General features: G+C 38.3%; 1 protein-coding gene across 1 annotated transcript in view; it reads left to right on the forward strand.

Annotated features, from left to right (window-relative positions):
* The window catches only part of CCDC15 (coiled-coil domain containing 15), a 75,032-nt gene that overhangs the window by 38,025 nt on the left and 22,115 nt on the right, over positions 1 to 14,892 (forward strand). Inside the window, exons 11-12 of the mRNA XM_023517325.1 lie at positions 7,980 to 8,072; positions 9,499 to 9,602. Of these exons, the coding sequence (XP_023373093.1) occupies positions 7,980 to 8,072; positions 9,499 to 9,602 (197 nt within the window). The remainder of the gene's footprint in view (positions 1 to 7,979; positions 8,073 to 9,498; positions 9,603 to 14,892) is intronic.

Raw genomic sequence — 14,892 nt, forward strand, 5'->3', positions numbered from 1 at the left:
GGTCCGGGCTGGGGATTCGAACCCGCCACCTTAGGTGTACGTGGCTGGCGCCTTAGCCGGTTGAGCTATAGGCGCTGAGCCCAGAATCAATTCCTAAATGGAATTTGCTGAGTCAGATGCAAACATGTATTTGCAATTTTGAGGGATATTGCCAAGTCACTCATCACAATTGGTACAAGGTAATCTCACCAAGAACAAATAAGAGTGCCAGATGAGGTTTCCCCAGATCTCACAAGATGGTATGTCATCTAAAACTTGTCCTTTGCCAATTCAACAGGCTAAAAATGGCACCTTCTTATAGTTTTAACTTGTATTATGAGTGAGACTGAGCATATTTTAAAAGCCATTTGTATTTTTTTTTCTCAAAACTAGCTATCCATAAGTTTATCATTTTCCATTTGGTTTGTTGTACTTAAGTATTTGCACATGTTAATGGTGGGATATATTTGGATTCCAGTTCTGGGTCAGGGTCTTTGAGGTGCTGAACTAAAAGTTTTTTTAGGCCTGGTGTAGTGGCTCACACGTGTAATCCTAGCACTCTGGGAGGTCAAGGCAGGTGGATTGCTTGAGCTCAGGAGTTCAAGATCTGTCCAATCAAAAGTGAGACCCCATTTTTACTAAAAATAGAAAAATTAGCTGGCATTGTAATGGGTACCTGCAGTCCCAGCTACTTGGGAGGCTGAGGCAAGAGAATCTCTTGAGCCCAGGAGTTTGAGTTTGAGGTTGCTGTGAGCTATGATGCCACAGCACTTTTCCCATGGGGACAGGGTGAGACTCTGTCTAAATAATAAATAAATAAATAGTCTTGACGCCTGTAGCACAGTGGTTACAGCGCTTTGGGTTCAAAACCAGCCCAGGGCCTGCCAAACAACAATGTCAACTACAATAACAACAACAAAATAGCTGGGCATTGTGGTGGGCACCTGTAGTGCCTGCTACTTGGGAGGCTGAGGCAAGAGAATTACTTAAGCCCAAGAGTTTGAGGTTGCTGTGAGCTGGGACGCCACAGTACTCTATCGAGGGTGACATAGTGAGATTCTATCTCAAAAAAATAAAATAAAATAAATAATATGAATAAAAGTTTCCTTAGATACCCAATTTTGCTTTTGCTAAGCTCAACAAATTCTGTTCTTACCTGGGAAGGGCTGTCAGTATGAGGAGAATATGATGACTTGTTCTTAAAAAAAATAAAATATGCCCAACTTCACTTATTACATGAAAATTCACTTTGATCAGCTGGCTATAAATTAGGGGATTACCATGATCACCCTCAGATTTAATAATTTTTTAGAATGACTCATAGAACTCAGGACTAACAATTACAGTTTTATTACAATGAAGGCTTACAAATTAGAACCAGCCAAAGAGACACATATGACAAACGGAATACAGAGCTACAACTAAGAGTGTTCCAAGCTTTGTGCCCTCAGGAATGTGTTATCATCCTGGCACTGTAATAAGCTGAATATTGCCAACCCTTTATAAGCTCATCCTAGTTGGTGCCCAGCATATATATGAAGGCTTCATTAAGTAGGCAAAATTGATTTATTACTCCTTTGTTTTTGTAGAGGAAACTGTCCTGATCTTTAGCATTAGATTGGCTTCCTGCTTTAAAGACCTGGAGAATCACAAGAATGGCATGTGAGTTGTGTGCCTGCAGGATTTCAGAAAACTGGCCTCCAAGGGAGAATGTATATGTGAGTTATGGCAATACCAGGCCTAAAGTTTATGGTAAAGATCCTCTAGGTTCCAAAGGTCTCTTGACTCCAGAGGCAGAGATTTTGCTTAAGGTCTGAGATTTTGCAAAACAAATTGGAGACATTCTGTCTAACACTTTCATATTCCCCCTTTTTTAATGCTGATGTCTGCTAAGTAACTTTTAAGTACTTTTTCCTGCTTTGTGATAATAAATAGGACCCCAGAGTTCCTCAATCCCCCAATACACTTTGTGTCAAGCCTCTTGATTTCTCACGCCAAGACCCCCTCATCTGGTGACCCAAACCCCTTCGTGTTTTGAACTTAATTTCTAGCCACCCTCTGTCCCTGAAGATCAGGCTGATTTCACATCTATTCCTCAGGAAATTTCGAGGGGTTAGAGGAAACCTCCCAGGAGTAGGGACAAGTATCAGTCACACCCCTCTTTGGATAATGGTAATACTTATCTACACAAATACCCATGGTAGTTCTTTGTTTTGAATTATAAGGCTAATTTAAAGTATATTTTTGGGCCAAGTGTGGTGACTCATGACTGTAATTCCAGCACTCTGTGACACCAGGGGACTCTATGCAGGGTGACAGAGTGAGACTCTGTCTCAAAATATATATATATTTTTGTTGTTGTTGTTGTTGTTGTTGTTGTTGTTGTTACATAGTAGCAACATAAATAGAGGTGGTATTTGCCCTTTACAACTTATGTGGCTGATCTCATGTACTTTTGATACATTTTAATCCATTTGTTTTATATCTTTTTTCCTCAAAAGGTTAGGGGCATATAAACCTCCCCTAGAAGTTTCTCTGCATTCTCCTTATGCTAATGGGGTGTTGTACTAAGTCTTGGAAGGAATAGGCATCTTTGACATCCTTCTCCCCCATCCCCTTCCTTTTCTGAAATTTCCTATAACCCAGTGGCCTGCCTTGTGCCCCGTGCTCTTTGATCAGCAGGTGGAGTGGAGGACCCTACTTTTCACTGTTTACCCTCCTTGGGGGGAGCACCATTCAATATTTTCCAGATTATCATTGTTGCTCTGCTTTTAACTAGCTATCTGCATAAAAAGGAAACAGTAAACTCTTAATGCTAAAATACTAATGTATGATAAAGATTTAGTGTGTTCTCCTTCCCAGGTACATTTTATTTTGAAAAGAAATTTCTGTAAAGTTCATAGAGATGATTCTCTAATTGCACATTTCAGGCGAGATGGGAAGATATATTTGACAGAGGTCCTGCTGAGGGAGTAAGCCATGTGGATATTTGGGGGAAAGGTGTTCTAGGTAGAGGGTGCAGCAAATGCAAAGGTTTGAGGCTGATGTGTGCTTTATATATTCAAAAACAGCAGGGAGGCCAGGGTACCTGGAGCAAGGGAGACAGCAAGAGGAGACATGACCAGAAAAATAACTGGATTATGCTGTTTGATGAGAGTAAATTGAGGAGGGGGCCAAGGACGGAAGCAGAAAGACCACTTAAGTGGCTCTTGAAATAACCTAGGCAAGAGATAATGGTGACTTGCCACAGCAGTGGAGGCTGTGGAAGTCTAATTTTTAATAAATTTTTGAAAGTAAACTGAACAGAATTTGCTTATATATTTGACATCAAGTGAGGAAGAGTCAACAATTCCATGGTTCTTAGCCTGAACAGCTGAAATAATGGGAAAGACTGGACAGAACAGGTCTCATTACATGAGTATGCAATTTGATGTTATTGTTATTATTATTTTTTATGAGTCTCTGTCACCCTGGGTAGAGTACTGTGGCATCATACCTCACAGCAACCTCAAACTCTTAGGCAGAAGTGATCCTCTTGCCTTAGTCTCCTGAGTAGCTGGGATTACAGGCACTGGCCACAATGTTCAGGTAATTTTTTTTTGTATTTTTAGTAGAGACAGGGTCTTACTCTTATTCAGGCTGGTCTCCCCTGAGCTCAAGCAATCCATCCACCTTGGCCTCCCAAAGTACTAGGATTACAGGTGTGAACCACTTTGCTGGCCCAATAAGGTACTAAATTATAAACAGGTCCTAAGATCAGGTAAGGCAGTTTGGAAGCTTGGCTTGGAGAGGTAAATTTAGAATCCATCAGCATAATGATTATGGAGAACCAAGAGAGTTGATGAAATCATCAGAGAAGTCATTGTAGATAAAAAGGACAAGCCTGAGGACTGGTTCTGGAGCACAGGAGACTGAGAAGGAAAGATATATGTGGTGGGGGAAACCAGAAACCCAGAGTAGAATGTCCAAAAAGCAAGTGAAGAAAATATGTCAGGGAGGAAGGTGAGATCAACTCTGTCAAATACCATTGGCAGGTTAAGTAAGATGAAAAGGAGATTTGATTATTGAATTTAGCCAAGTGGAAGGCATTGCTGATCTTGCAGGAAAAGTTTATTGGGTTCATGAGGGGTTTGACCTTGAATTTGTCAGGGGGTGGGGAAGAGACAGCTATTGAACATGAAGTATTGAAAACATTTTTAAGAAAGAAAGAACAACAACAACCAAAAAAAAAAAAAAAAACCCAAAACCACTTGTAAGTTTTACTTAAAATGGAAGTGGATTTGTCTCTAGTTTGGAAGTGTTAAAAGAAAACAAAAAGGGAAGGAAAAAGAGGATGGCTTTTAGAATGGGAATGTGAGGAGCTCTGAAGACCCCTCCCAAAACAATCATAATTATTGAATTTATTTCAAAGAGCAACAACTTTTTAAAATCTTTGGAAATTACCTAAGGGCATGCAATAAATTAAGAAACATTTATTTAAAAAAATCTACTAGCTGGGTGTAGTGGCTCACACCTGTAATCCTAGCACTCTGAGAGGCCAAGTCAGGTGGACTGCTTGAGCTCGAGAGTTGAAGACCAGCCTAAGCAAGAGGGAGATGCTGTCTGTACTAAAAATAGATAAAACTGGCTTTGTGCTGTGGGGGGCACCTGCAGTCCCAGCTATTCTGGAGTCTGAGGCAAGAAGATCTCTGGAACCCAGGAGTTTGAGGTTACTGTGAACTGTGACACCAGGATGCTCTAGCCTGGGGCAATAGAGTGAGCCTCTGTCTTAAAAGAAAAAACAACTGTTTTCTCATTTTCATAAAAATCACAAAATCATCATTTCTTCCTTTGTAAGAAAACAAAGATAAGTAACACCAAAAAAGAAAACAAACATTTGATATAACTAGTATTAAAGCCAGTTGCATATTTCAACCCTTTTTAGGATTAATATGTATGTAAGCCTATTTAAATGTATCAGTTGGCTTTATTTCTTAGAGCAGCTTTGGATTTATAAGTTAAAAACTGAGCAGAAAGTACAGAGACTCCTCCCCCCCCACAGTTTCCCCTATTATTATTAACATCTTGTTTTAGTTATTATCTTTTTTATAATTGATGTACCAATAGTGATACATTTCTGTTAACTAAAATCTGTAATTTGGGGCTGTGCCTGTGGCTCAGTGAGTAGGGCGCCAGCTCCAAATACCGAGGGTGGCGGGTTCGAACCCAGCCTGGGCCAAACTGCAACAAAAAAATAGCCAGGCGCTGTGGTGGGCGCCTGTAGTCCCTGCTACTCAGGGGTCTGAGGCAAGAGAATTGCCTAAGCCCAAGAGCTAGAGGTTGCTGTGAGCTGTGATGTCACAGCACTCTACTGAGGGCAACAAAATAAGACTCTGCCACTAACAAAAAAAAAAAAAGAAAAACTAAAATCCATAATTTATATCAAGCTTCACTCTTTGGGTTGTACAGTTCTGTGGAGTTTGTCAGATATCCACCATCACACACAGAAGTATCATATGAAAGAGTTTTTAGCGTCCTGAAAATCTCCTGTGCCCTACCCATTCATTTCTCTCACTCTCCCCATGGCAACCACTGATCTTTTATACTGTCTTTACAGTTTTACCCAGTGATTTTCAGCCATTGGGCTGCAGCACACCGAGAAGATCTTACATGAGCCACAACATTTTTTAAAAGATCATTAATTAAATTATTTTCTAAAGTGCATTAAGTATATTCTTATTTTTATTCTTTTTATTAATCAACATAATTGAAGTGTCCCTCAGAAGTTGAACTATAGGTACAAGTGCTGTGAGATAAAAAAGAGTTAAAAATACTGGTTTTGCCTTTCCTGGAATGTTACATAGTATGCATGCAGAATGTAGCCATTTCAGATTGGCTACTGTTGCTGACAAATAGACATTTAAGGCTCTTCCATGACTTTTCATGGCTTGATAGCTCATTTCTTTTTATCCTTGAATAATATCCCTTATGTGATTGTACCAGTTTGTATATGTGTTCACCTATTTTTTTTTTTTTTTGAGACAGAGTCTCACTTTGTCACCCGTGGTAGAGTACCGTGGTGTCATAGCTCACAGCAACCTCAAACTCCTGAGCTTAATTGGTCTTCTTCCCTCAGCCTCCTAAGTAGCTGGGACTACAGGCAATTGTCACAATACCTGGCTACTTTTTCTGTTTTTAGTAGAGACAGGGTCTTGCTCTTCCTTAGGCTGGTCTGGTCTTGAACTCCTGAGCTCAAAAGATCCACCTGCTTCAGCCTCCCAAAGTGCTAGGATTACAGGTGTGAGCTACTGTGTCTGGCCCAAGTTTTTCGTTTTCATGAAGTCAACTTTCTCTACTTTTTCTTTTGTATATTTGCTTTTGTTGACACATTCAAGAAGCCATCATTACCTAATTCAGATCCACAAAGATTTACTCCTGTGTGTTCTTCTAAGAGTCGTATAGTGTTAACTCTTATATTTAGGCCTTTGGTTCACTTTGAGCTAATTTTTGTGTATAGCATTAGGTAAGGGTCCAGCTTCATTCTTTTGCATGTGGATAACCTGTCTCCCAGTATCATTTATTGAAAAGATTGTTCTTTTTCCATTGAAATGTCTTAGCAGTCTTATCAAAAAATAGTCGATTATAAATGTAAAAGTTTATTTGTGAACTCTCCCTTCTATTCCATTGACTTATGTATCTGTTGTTATACATAGTACCAGTAAAATCTGTTTTGGTTACTGTAACTTTGTAGTAGATTTTGATGTTAGGAATAGTGAATCTTCCAAGTTTGTTCTTTTTCAAGATTGTCTCAGCTATTCTGGATTCCATGCATTCTCACAGGAATTTTAGGATCATCTTGTCAATTTCTTCAAGAAGTTAATGAAATTTTAATGTAGATTTTATTAAATATGTTGATCACTTTAGAGAGTACTGCTATCTGAACAATATTAGGTCTTACAATCCATAAACATGGAGGGTTTCTTTCCATTTATTTTTGTCTTCTTTAATTTCTTTTAACAATGTTTCTAAGTTTCAGTGTATAAAATTTATACTTTCCTTTTTTTATGATATTATAAGTGAAAATTTTTTCTTAATTTTGTTTCCAGATTGTTTATCACAAGTATGCAACTGATTTTAGTATATCAATCTTATGTCCTATAAGCTTGCTGAAAAATTAAGTTTTAAATTAAAGAGATAAAATTTGAATTTTTTATTTCTAAATATAATTTGACCCACATAATGCCCCAATAGGTATGCCAGGTTATGTCTTAAGGCTTTCCTAGAAAATATGGGTAGAGGCTCAGCACCTGTGACTCAAGTGGCTAAGGCGCCAGCCACGTACACCCAAGGTGGCGGGTTCGAATCCAGCCTGGGCCCACCAAACAACAATGATGGCTGCAACCAAAAAATACCCGGGCGTTGTGGCGGACGCCTATGGTCCCAGCTACTTGGGAGGCTGAGGCAGGAGACTCGCTTGAGCCCAGGAGTTGGAGGTTGCTGTGAGCTGTAATGCCATAGCACTCTACCCAGGGGGACAGCTTGAGGCTCCTGTCTCACAAAAAAAGAAAGAAAATATGGGTAAAAATTAACCCTAGTTTCCTGCATGCCATGCCAGTTAATTAATATTTTCTCTGGACTCACACCCATGAAGAGAGTTGTTTAAATTGAAAATGTTTATATAGAGAGTTGAGATATGAAGGAATCTGGCTGTATATTCTCGATTCAATCCCAAGCACACTCATGACAGAGTGATTTCAAGTGACCATTTAAAGGAACTTTGCATTCTGAACATTTTTATTTGTTGTTTGTTCATCCATGCTTTGACCTAAATCCTTTTCTGTTTTTTTATTTGTTTGTTTGTTCTGAAATTCTTTCTTTCATTCTTTTTTCTTCTTTTATATGTGTTCTTTGGTTCTGTGTCTAATTGAGCTCAAGTTTGTAGAAGAAAAGAATCAATAGATAAGAATATCAAGATGGTTCACTGGTATCTTTTGGTAATTTTGTGACTGGACTTTTAACAGGTTTATGATAAATATCAATCAGGATTAAGCACTGAATTCCAAGTTCCACTGTTATTTCACTCTGGAGTAGATCGAGAAGAGGAAAAGAAAGAGGTATGTAATAATATTGCTTTTAGATATTAATATTTCTACTATGATAGTATGTGTGAAATTGGAAATATTTGTAATTATTAAGGAGCTAGTACCAGAAATTCTATAGATTAAGGAAAAAAAATTGCTTGAGTCATTATAATATGTTGACTTTCTCTTTCACACTCTTAGGACTTAGGATGTACTGATGTGAAATCAGAGATCTAATCCTAGTGAATTTCTCCAGCTAGCATATATTTGCTACTATAATTTACTTAAAGGAAGTTATTAATTTATGGCTTTCTTTTTTCTCTTTCAATCTAAAGTTAGCCATGCACCAGAATCAGATGTGGAAGTTTTTCTCAAAATATAAATACCTGGATCCAAACCAGATCTTTTCAGAGACCAGAACCTTTTCAGGTTCCAGAACTGGTATCTGAAAAGATAGATTTAGGGCCTTTGTATTTTAAAAAATACCACTGTGATTTGCTACTTTTGTCAGTAGTAAGAACTGCTGTTTAGGCTTTCAGTAATTTTTACAAAAAAGCCCTGGTATATACATACATTTTGCTCTTTGAGTACCTTGTGGACTTAAAAGAGAATATATAAGATCAGAGATCTGAACACATCACACACAGTGTAATAGCACCTGCTTTTATCAGACTTGTTCTGTTTATGTGTGTGATGTACCTCAGCCCTTCAATCCTCTGTACCATGTTAGGCTAAGCTTCAAGTATGCTTTTATGGTACAGTTTTAATTTTGAAAAGTTAAAGTGACTGTTGTTCTGTTATAAAATACCTCTCAAGTTCTTTCTGTTGCCCTGCTTTTGTGGTACTTACTACTTGGGAATACAGAGTAAATGTAATATATATCATCCCAGATAGAATCATTTCCTCAAGTACTATTGACAGGGAACTGTACTAAGGACAACTAAATTAGTACTTCTCTCATTTGTCTGTTAACATATAATAGCTAGTTGTTTGAAAATATTAAATTCTTGTTGTATATGATATCCTGAGTTACTACAGACAGAAGAAAATTTAAAACTTAACACGTGTGGTCAGGCCTGGTACCTGTAATCCTAGCATTCTGGGAGGCCAAGGCAAGTGGATTGCTTGAGCTCAAGAGTTCAAGACTAGCCTGAACAAGAGTAAAACCCCATCTCTCCTAAAGTAAATAAATAATAGAAAAACTAGCCAGGTGTGGTGGCACAGGCCTATAGTCCCAGCTACTCAGAAGGCTGAAGCAAGAAAATTGCCTAAGCTTGGGTGTTTGAGGTTTCTCTGAGCTATGATGCCACGACACTTTAGTCAGGAGCAACAGAATAAGGCACTGTCTCAAAAAAAAAAACACCACAAAAAACTTAACCCTTATAATTTCTGTAGCATATGGTTTTCTTTCTGCTCCTCTGAGAAAAGAATCTGAATAATTTTAACTTCTTTCCTTTAGCGTCAAAAGCAATACCTAAGACATAGACGGCTTTGTATGGACATTGAGAGAGAAACAGTTAAAGAACAACAAAGGCAGAAAGAACGAAGGAAGAAAGTTGAAAAGTAAGTGCTTTGTTCCTCATTGTGAGCCTTAAATCATTTATGATGTTTTCGGAAGCTAAATTTTAGAAAAAGGTGATAGTTTTGCCATCTCATCCATACTGGAAACAATAATTTTTAATCTGGATAGAGTATTGGAAGATGGTGAACAGCTATGTCTTTTTTATTTGATTCGTTTTTTAATAGATTTTATTTTTTAGAGCAATTTTAGGTTCATAGCAAAACTGAGCACAGAGTTCCCATGTACCCTGTTCCCTGCACATGCATAGCCTTGGCCACTGTCACTGTCCTGTACTGCTGTCCTTGCATGTGATGACCCAACAATTGACACATTATTATTATCCAAAGTCCATACTTTACAGTAGGGTTCACTTTTGGTGTTATGCATTTTGAGAAATATTTAATGTAATGTGTCTAACATTATAGCACCATACAGAGTCATCACTGCCCTAAAAATCCTCTGTGCTCTGCCTATTCCTCCTCCCCTACCCCCCAACCCCCGACAACCATTGAACTCTACTGTCTCCTGCTTTTACCTTTTATAGAATGTCACATAGTTGGAATCATACAGTATTTATGTAACCTTTTCAGATTGGCTTCCTAGACTTAGAAATAAGCATTTAAGGCTCTTTGAGCTTTTTTTACTGCTTCGTAGCTTATTTCTTTTTAGCACTGAGTAATATCCCATTGTTTTGATGTATCATAATTTAGTTATTCATTCACCTGCTGAAGAACATCTTAGTTGCTCCAAGAATATCTTAGTTGCTTATTTGGCAATTATGAATAAAGTTACTACAAATATCTGTGCACAGGTTTTTGTGTGGGCATAAGTTTTCAGCTCATTTGGATAAATAACAAGGAGTGCAGTTGCTGGTTTACATGGTAAGAGTATGTTTAACTTTATAAGACACTGCCAAATTGTCTTCCCATATGGCTGTGCCATTTTGCATTATACCATCAGTGAATATGAGTTCTTGTTGCTCCACATCCTTGTCAGCATTTGACGTTGTCAGTATTTTGAATTTTGGCCGTTCTTTTTTTTTTTTTTTTTGGCCGGGGCTGGGTTTGAACCTGCCACCTTCGGCATATGGGACCAGCACCCTACCCTTTTGAGCCACAGGCCACGCCCCGAATTTTGGCCGTTCTAATCAGCGTGTAGAAGTATCTCATTTTTTAAATTTTAAATTTCCTATGACATGATATGGAGCACTTTTACCTATGCTTATTTGTCATCTGTATATCTTTGATGATGTGTCTGTTCAGGTCTTTTGTCCATTTTTAATTTCTTTTTTCTTTTTTTTTTTGAGATAGAGTCTAACTTTGTCACCCGTGGTAGAGTGTCATGGCATCGTAGCTCACAGCAACCTCAAACTCCTGGGTTCAAGTGATTCTTCTGCCTTAGCCTTTCAAGTAGTTGGGACTACAGGAGCCCACCACAACGCCTGGCTATTTTTAGAGATGGGGTCTTGGTCTTGCTTAGGCTGGTCTCAAATTCCTAAGCTCAGGCCGTCCACCTGCCTCAGCCTCCCAGAGTGCTAGGATTACAGGTGCAAGCCACCACATCTGGCCTTTGCCCACTTTTTAATCTGGTTATTTTCTTATTGTTAAACTTTAAGAATTCTTTATATATTTTGAATAATATTTCTTTATCAGATATGCCTTTTAAAAACTTTTTTCCCAGTCTGTGGTATTTCTTTTCATCTCTTAACAGTGTCTTTTAAAGAGTGGAAGTTTTTAATTTTAATGAAGTCAAACTTACAAGTTCTTTCTTTGAATCATAAAATCTTTTTTAAACAATATTAAATATTCAGGTCAAGAAAAAAGACCAGATGTCCAAAGCCAAGGGAAAGAAAACACAACAGAGGGTGGCACCTGTGGCTCAAAGGAGTAGGGTGCCAGCCCCATATGCCAGAGGTGACAGGTTCAAACCCAGCCCTGGCCAAAAACTGCAAAAAAAAAAAAAAAAGAAAGAAAGAAAAGAAAACACAATGGAAGTAGACTCATAGGTGACACAAGTATTGGTATTAACAAACAAGAACTTTAAAATTATTAATATGTTCAAGTAACTAGAGAAATACATAGAGAAAACATAAAAATATGGAGAATTTCATCATAGAATTGGAAGCTATAAATAAAATCAAATAGAAAATCTATAATTAAAAAATATAATCTTAAAATAAGAAATCACTGTGTACATAATGAGGTACTACTTCAGACTCATTAGAATAGCTTAAGGGGAAAAAGACAATAAACTTAACAATAGCCAGATAATGGCAAGGATGAAGAGCAACTGTAAGTCATATAATGATAGCGTACATGAAAAAGAGCACGGGCGCCAACTGTGGTTCAGTGGGTTGGGTGCTGGCCCCATATACTGAGGGTGGCAGGTTCAAACCCAGCCCAGCCAAACTGCAACAAAAAAAAATAGCCCGGCATTGTGGCGGGTACCTGTAGTCCCAGCTACTTGGGAAGCTGAGACAAGAGAATTGCTGAAGCCCAAGAGTTGGAGATTGCTGTGAGCTGTGTGATGCCATGGTACTCAACAAAGGGTGATAAAGTGAGACTCTGTCTCTACCAAAAAAAAAAAAGAAAAAAAACACAACCACTTTGGAAAACTTTGTTCTGTATAGTTAAGCATAGACCTAGCCTATGACCCAGCCATCTTACTTTCAGATATTTACTTTAAAAAATGTAAACATTCATAAAAATCAATGAACAGTGACAGAATGTATTCTTTTCAAGTGCCCATGGAACATTTCCCAAAATTGACCATATTTGGGTTTATTTTTCAGGGTATGTTCTCCGAATATCATGATATGAAGCTAAAAATCAATAAGCAGTACATTTCTAAAGGATCCTAGGTCAAAGATAAAATTACAGTGGATAAAATTTTAGGATATCAGGAAATACTGTTAAGAGAATAATAATGAGGATAAAACATTAACATGTCTCAGATGGGGCAGTGCCTGTGGCTCATTGAGTAGGGCAAAGGCCCCATATACCAAGGGTGGTGGGTTCAAACCTGGCCCTGGCCAAACTGCAACAAAAAAATAGCCTGGCCTTGTGGAGGGCACCTGTAGTCCCAGCTACTTGGGAGGCTGAGGCAAGAGAATCACCTAAGCCCAGGAGTTGGAGGTTGCTGTGAGTTGTAATGTCATGGCACTATACCAAGGGCAACAAACTGAGACTCTATCTCTAAAACAAACAAACAAACAAAAAAAAACATTCCTCAGATGTAGCTTAAACAGTACTTACAGGGAATATCAGAACCATGATTACAATTGTTAAGGGAAAAGAAGGCTAAAAAAATCAATGTTTTAACTTTTCATCTTAAGCTTGAGAAAAAACTAAAAATCAAATTAGAAAAAAAGTCACAGAGATAAAATAAATACAGAAATCAGTGAAATAGAAGACAATGTACAACAGAGGAAATCAAAGCCAAAAGTTGCTTCTGTGAAAATCTAATCAGTAAAAAAGAAAGGAGAGAAAATATAATTTGTCAATATTAGGAATAGAAAGGAGCCATTACTACAGAACCTATAGACATTAAATGCTAATAAGAGGGTATTATGAACAACTTTACATTCAAAAATTTGACAGTGGCAGTGCCTGTAGCTCAGTGGATAGGGCGCTGGCCACATACACCAACGCTGGTGGGTTCGAGCCTGGCCTGGGCCTGTTAAACAGCAGTGACAACTGTAACAACAACAACAACAAAAAACAGCCCAGCATTGTGGTGGGTGCCTGTAGTCCCAGCTACTTGGGAGGCTGAGGCAAGAGAATCACTTAAGCCCGTGAGTTTGCCGTTGCTGTGAGCTGTGATGCCACAGTACTCTACTAAGGGCGATGTAGTAAGACTCTGTCTCAAAAAAAAAAAATTGACAATTTAATGAAATAGACAAATTACTACAGGGAAAAACAACTAAAATGGACACAAGAAGAAATAGAACACCTAAGTAATCACATATCACAGAAAGGAATCAAATTAGTTATTAAAAATCTTTCCATAAAGGAAAATGCGGGTTCAAATCTAGGCTCATATATTTTCACTGGGGAGTCTTTTCAAATATATAAAGGAAAAAGTAATATCAGGTTTAACATAAACTCTTTCAGCAATGGAAAATGGGGAATATTTCCCAAATAATTACCGAGGCCAACATAACCTTAATACCAACCTGACCAAGGACGTTATAAGAAAGCAGCATTGCAGACTAATTTCTCTCATGAACATGAATGAAAAAATTCTGGCCCAGCATGGTGGCTCATGCCTGTAGTCCTACAACCCTGGGAGGCCAAGGTGGTTGGATTGCTTTAGCTCAGGAGTTGCAGACTAGCCTGAGCAAGAGCAAGATCCCATCTCTACCTAAAATAGAAAAACTAGCAGGGGGCATTGTGGCAGGTGCCTGTAGGCCCAGCTACTCTGCAGACTGAGGCAAGACTTTGAGATTGCTGTGAGCTATAATGCCATGGCACTTTACCCAGGGCAGCAGAGACTCTGAAAAGTAAGACAAAACAAAGAAAAAATTCCAAATAAATTATTAGCACAATGGTTTTTGAGGGGTACTGCTGGAAGCCTCTGTTCTTGAAGCTTCTGTCTGAGCTTCTGTCTCTAACCCTAAGGCAGCTTCTTACTCATCTCTGACCTCCTAATCTGTGGACTAAATAGAAACAAAGTATTTTACAACAACAATCATCCAGTGAGAAAACTGACTAAACATTCCAAGATGTTAAAGAATTATCTTTGCATGGTAAAATAAATTATCTTTTTTCTATCCTTTCTATATGTCTTAATTTCAAGTTTTTATCATTTGTTTGAGGCCTTAAGTGTATATGCATGGTAAGGCACCCTTGCTGCTGAATATCCTGTTTATTTACAACAAAAGTGTGCAAGGAATCTTGAAATTTTTATATGGCAACCCACTGGTGAGAATAGTTTTACTATGAGGTGTTAAATAGTTCCTCTGTGTATGTTTTTATTCTCACATACTTTTTCTCCTTCTTGAAATACATTATACTACTGTTGTCCTAAAAGCAACCTGACAAAAACTGTTGCAATGGAAAGGTGTGTGTGTTTTCAACTGGGGTGGGTGATGCTTACAAAAAATCTTTATTAAGATATCTAATGGGCTCAGTGCCTGTGGCTCAAGTGGCTAAGGCGCCAGCCACATACACCTAAGGTGGCGGGTTCGAATCCAGCCCAGGCCACCAAACAACAATGATGGCTGCAACCAAAAAAAAAAAAGCCAGGTGTGGTGGCGGGCACCTGTGGTCCCAGCTACTTGGGAGATGGAGG

Source organism: Otolemur garnettii, unplaced genomic scaffold, assembly GCF_000181295.1.
Source record: "Otolemur garnettii isolate 467f Iridium unplaced genomic scaffold, OtoGar3 scaffold00108, whole genome shotgun sequence".
In the NCBI taxonomy this organism is placed as follows: Eukaryota; Metazoa; Chordata; class Mammalia; order Primates; family Galagidae; genus Otolemur; species Otolemur garnettii.